At 39.5% G+C, this 5000-nt stretch overlaps 1 protein-coding gene across 1 annotated transcript in view; it reads right to left on the bottom strand.

Annotated features, from left to right (window-relative positions):
• Window positions 1-3193: 3193 nt before the first annotated feature.
• Window positions 3194-5000, bottom strand: part of rps16 (ribosomal protein S16) — a 2891-nt gene continuing 1084 nt past the window's right edge. Inside the window, exons 3-6 of the mRNA XM_053650663.1 lie at window positions 4815-4916; window positions 4571-4667; window positions 4278-4325; window positions 3194-3411 (exon numbers count right to left, since the gene is read on the bottom strand). Coding sequence (XP_053506638.1) covers window positions 3266-3411; window positions 4278-4325; window positions 4571-4667; window positions 4815-4916 — 393 coding nt within the window. The 3' untranslated portion in view covers window positions 3194-3265. The remainder of the gene's footprint in view (window positions 3412-4277; window positions 4326-4570; window positions 4668-4814; window positions 4917-5000) is intronic.

The following is a 5000-nucleotide window of genomic DNA, read 5'->3' as shown; positions in this document are numbered from 1 at the left end:
AAATACTGAAGAATACAGAAAGCGTAACATGTTTAAAAACAGCTCCAGCTCTGCAGAGTTCACTGGACTGTACGTCTTCATCTTGTGTTAGTTAGACATTAATATTAATGAACAACACCCGCTGTTTTGGAGACGCTCGGACCCGGTCGTCTAGACGTCACAATCTTGTCGAAGTCGCTCAGATCCTTTACGCTCGCCCATTTTTCCTGCTTCCAACACGTCAACTTCGAGAACTGACTGTTCACCTGCTGCCTAATAAATATATACCCCCCCCCCCCCACGACAGGTGCCACGGTAACGAGATCATCACCGTTATTCACTTCACCTGTCTGTGCTGTTAATAATTTAATTCAACACTCAGGGAGTAAAAAAACATCCTTTTAGCCCGCTGTGGTCGGGTACGTCTGTTAGCTGTGTTTATTATTAGTGTTAGAGTGTGTGGAGCGTCTACAGTACAAGTCCCTGTGAATGAGCTGTTACTATAGAAACCATATCTGGTTAGAACGAGTGCATTAAAACACACGTGTGTGTGTGTGTGTGTGTGTGTGTGTGTGTGATTTTAAAGGATCATGAAACCTCCCTGTTTCAGCTAAAGTCTACCTCTCAATGTTTTTGAAAAATGCAGCTGGGCGTGGATGGCTGTGCGAAGAAGGGAGTGGGCGAGGCAGGGGAAGGCGGGGGGGAAGAGGGGGCGGGCCTTCAGAACACTCACAGTAAAGATGGATAGTGATAGAAAGTTTGCAGATGAGGCAGAGGACTTCTCTCCTCCTGAATCCCCAGGGCTGTGAGTCACGCCCCCAGGTGGCGTGACTATGGAGGAAAACATTAAGTAAATCCGGCGGCAGCGCGGATGGGAGAGGTGTCGGAATGGCAGTTAGCTAATTGGCTGGAGCTTTCATGAATAAAAGAGGGAAGGCTCTTCTCTTCTACACGGACTCTCGCTGTATAGTTTTGCACGCGACGGCCCGCGGAGCTTTAAGTGGTTTAATTAGCTCAAAAGACAAGTAAAATGAGACACACCTCATTTGAAGGGATGGAAAAGTCCTCGGGACCGAGCACCACATCACCGTCTAGACGCAAACTGCTTTCATGAACAAGTCCGAAATCCACCGTTCTCCAGCTCTCACTGCTCTCCCGAATAAACACACTGGAACTCACACCACTGGAACGAACACCTGCGCCCCATTTGACCTCCGCTCTCATCTGCTACGTCTGTAGGAAAGCACCACGTGCCGTCACGAATAATTACGAGACCGCGTCTTCTCATAGGATAAGAACACGCAGGCTCATGAATAATCATGAGACACAGACGCGTCATTGAAGTACTACAGTACACTGCCACGTCACCGCCTGGGACCGAGATTTAAACCCGCAAGACGAAAAGAGCGGAAACAAGTTTTCTCCTACAATTCAAATGAGCAGATGCTGAGATTCTCGCTTGTGATGTCTGATACGAACACCTGTTAAAATCTCAGAAAATGGAGTTTAGTGTTTCATGATTTGAGGTCTCTGGTGACAAATATGACAAAAAAGTATAAGTAAATTAATACAGAAAAGTACAAAATTGTGTTTATTTTTTAAAATACACTTTCTTATATATTTACTTGAGTTATTTCAGATCTTCATCCTCACGACAAACTAAAATCGCTGCGGCCAAAATCTGGACATTTCCTGAATATTATAAACGTCTACAAGTTCTTTCATCCTCTTTTATTCTGTTCTTCTCCTCTGATGTGTGTGTGTGTGTGTGTGTGTGTGTTTCCTCTCTCCCGTGTGAACCCATCCCGAGTTCCCACGTCTCCATCTCTGTGGTTCTGCTGCTCTGTGGGTCAGAACCTGCACTCAGTCGGACCTCAGCACTACAGGAAGCACACTGACGACCGAGTGTGTGCGTGTGTGTGTGTGTGTGTGTGTGTGAACAAGCAGATCTGCCAAAATGACAGAACTTTAAAGGAAACTTGTTTATTATTTATTATCTATTCTATGTATGTATTAGTAAGTATATTTATATATTTACCTTTTTTTAAAAGTATATTTTTTGGATTTGTGTGTTTAATATATTTCTACATTTATTTACTTTTTGATTCATGTTTTTTTTCTTAAAATGAATTAGTTTTGCTGTTGATGCATTATTTTATATATTTCTGTGTTCTTCTATGAAGTTTTATTAGTTATAAATATATTTATTGCTGTAGTAGTTTAGTCTTTATTTAGTATTTTAATTTTACATTAGTATTTATTCTTTGAAATTAGGTTATATATACCCTAACTTTACTTAGTTTAATTAATCTCTGTGTGTATATACATATATATATACACACACACACACAGTAATTAAACTAAGTAAAGGTAGAGAATAAATATATAATTCATTTTAACATTTATGCACTTCAATATTTAGATCATTTGCATATTATTTATTTTAACCTATTTTAGTCTTCTGTATTTATTTCCAAGCAGGAATAAGAAACGGAACATTATAAAACAAATGTACAGAGAATTGTATTCATTTTATGAAAATATATCTGTTGCATTAATTTTTTGTAATCATTCATTTCTGGTTATGTATTTAATTTGTATGTTGATGTCATGTTTCTATTTTAAATGTTATTTATTTCCTCCTGTGATTTTTAATATCGGATTTCAGACCCACTGAGGCTCACTGTCGCCCCCTACTGCTGCCTCGACCACACTGCACATTTATTTATAACAGCAGTTTAACCTGAGTCCAGCAGGGGGCAGACTGCCTCACACACGCTAGTAAATGTACACATTAATCTATTCAGTTATTCACTGTATTTCTTTCCCGCATACTCATTTATCTTTATATTTCACTGTTTAGATAACCTTACTCTTCTTTTGTTTTTCTCTCATTTATTGATTGTGGGGTTCAAATATAGAAATGATTTAAATTTCCATATTTGTAATAATTGTGTTAATTAATTTTTGTGTTTCATCATTTTATTAAAAGTTGCTAGTAATTCCAGCAGGTGTTGTTTACATGAGTATTTATATATAAACCCCCTACAGAAGGTTTGACTGAAATATATTCAGGTTTTTGTAGCTATTTAAACACCCAAACCAACAGAACACCCAAACCAACAGAACACCCGGAATCCGACGCGGCCGTAGCCCCGCCCACTCGGCACTGCAGGGGGACAGATGAAGTCAGAAATGAAGCATCACTCGAGGGTGAGTTTTCTTTCTCCTCAGGTTTATTCTGGTGAAGAGTGTGTGTGTGTGTGAGAGAGAGAGTGTGTTGGGGTTAACGGTAGGACTTCTGGTAGCGAGCGCGAGCTCCTGGACCTCCGAACTTCTTGGACTCGCAGCGGCGTGGATCAGCGACCAGCAGAGTTCTGTCGTACTGGATCAGGATGTCCTTGATCTCCTTCTTAGACGCCTCATCCACGTCTGAGGAGTGAGCGAGCAAACACACACACGGCATTAAAAAACAAACACTAATTCTTATTTTTCCTAAATTACACCTTATTTAATCTGAATCATTCGTGCACTAAACCCTCATATCTATTCATTTAGCTTGCTGTTGGAATGTCTGCATTCTTGAACACATCTGCATGTTTGGATTCTTTATTCTATTTACTTACGGACTCATTAATTTCAGTAAATTATACGTAATATAAACCTCCTGTGTATGAATTAAAAATATTTCTGAACTTGTATACAAGTGTATTTTTTTTTAAATATTAATATTCCTGAATTTATTTATTAATTTATTCATTTTAAACGGAATTTATTTTATTTACTTTAATTTATTATCGTTTATTTATTTTTATTTTTTTAAACTCATGATTCATTTAACCATTTAGGTTTTTTTTATTCATTATTTTGATAATGTACTTTATATTTGTAAACAGAAATCCTAGTTTATTCACACTTTATTCGTACTTGATTATAAAATCTATATTACTTTGTCTATTTATTTATTTACACGAAAGTGTTCAGTTCTAAGCTTTATTTATTTTTTTGCTTTTTTACATTTCTATTTATTTATTCATTCATCCATGAACCCCTGATTTTTATTTAATCCTGTATTTTATAAAAGTCAGTCTGGATGAAGAGGGTAATAAACAAACACCCCCCCAGCGATGGTGTTTACAGTCGTACACTGAAACCACGTGTGTGTAATTGTGTTAATTGTTTATAATAAATAATACACAGTGTTTTATTCTATAATAATGGTATAGCACTCCTCGGGCTCTCAGCCAATCAGAAGGCAGTGTTCAGGACTCGGTAGTGTGTGCAGTATCAATACTCACACTTCTGGTAGTACGCGACCAGGGCTTTGGAGATGGACTGACGGATCGCTGTGAGGAAACACACACACACACACGTTAATCATTCAGTCTCTGTGAGTGAAAATCATCCGAGAGCTTTAACACATTATCACGTGCTGATTAGAATATTAGGCCACACCCACTACAGCGCTGCTGCGTGTTGAAATGCGTATTAAAGCTACGCTGCAGGGGTGATGGAGTACTCTGAGGAAATATCAGCACAGATGTGTCGTGGTGCTACAGTACGAGGACCGTGAGTGTGTGTGAGCGCTTACCATAGACTTGTGCGACGTGTCCTCCGCCCTTCACACGCACTCGGATATCAACACCTGCAAAGCGTTCCTTCCCCAACAGCAGGACCGGCTCCAGCAGCTGGAACAGTCACACACACACACTTATACTTCACATCATGCCACACACACACACCTCCTCTCTCTGATTCAGGTGTAGTAAGAGGTGAGAGAGTGTCCTTAAGCGAGGTAACCTTCAGGTCAGTGATGTTTAAACTCGTATGCGCACCTTGTACTGCAGCGTGGCCGGCTCAATGGTCTCCAGCGGTCTGCCGTTCACTTTAATCAGTCCATTCCCTCGCTTACAGTGCGCTACAGCCGTGGCTGTTTTCTACAACACACACACACACACACACCACAGTGTGTTTCATTACAAGCCTATAAAAATCAGTACACAATCAGAACATCAAATAAA

This window comes from Ictalurus furcatus, chromosome 19 (assembly GCF_023375685.1).
Source record: "Ictalurus furcatus strain D&B chromosome 19, Billie_1.0, whole genome shotgun sequence".
In the NCBI taxonomy this organism is placed as follows: Eukaryota; Metazoa; Chordata; class Actinopteri; order Siluriformes; family Ictaluridae; genus Ictalurus; species Ictalurus furcatus.
The sequence above is the reverse complement of the archived record's forward strand: the minus strand, read 5'-3'. Positions and strand labels throughout refer to the sequence as shown.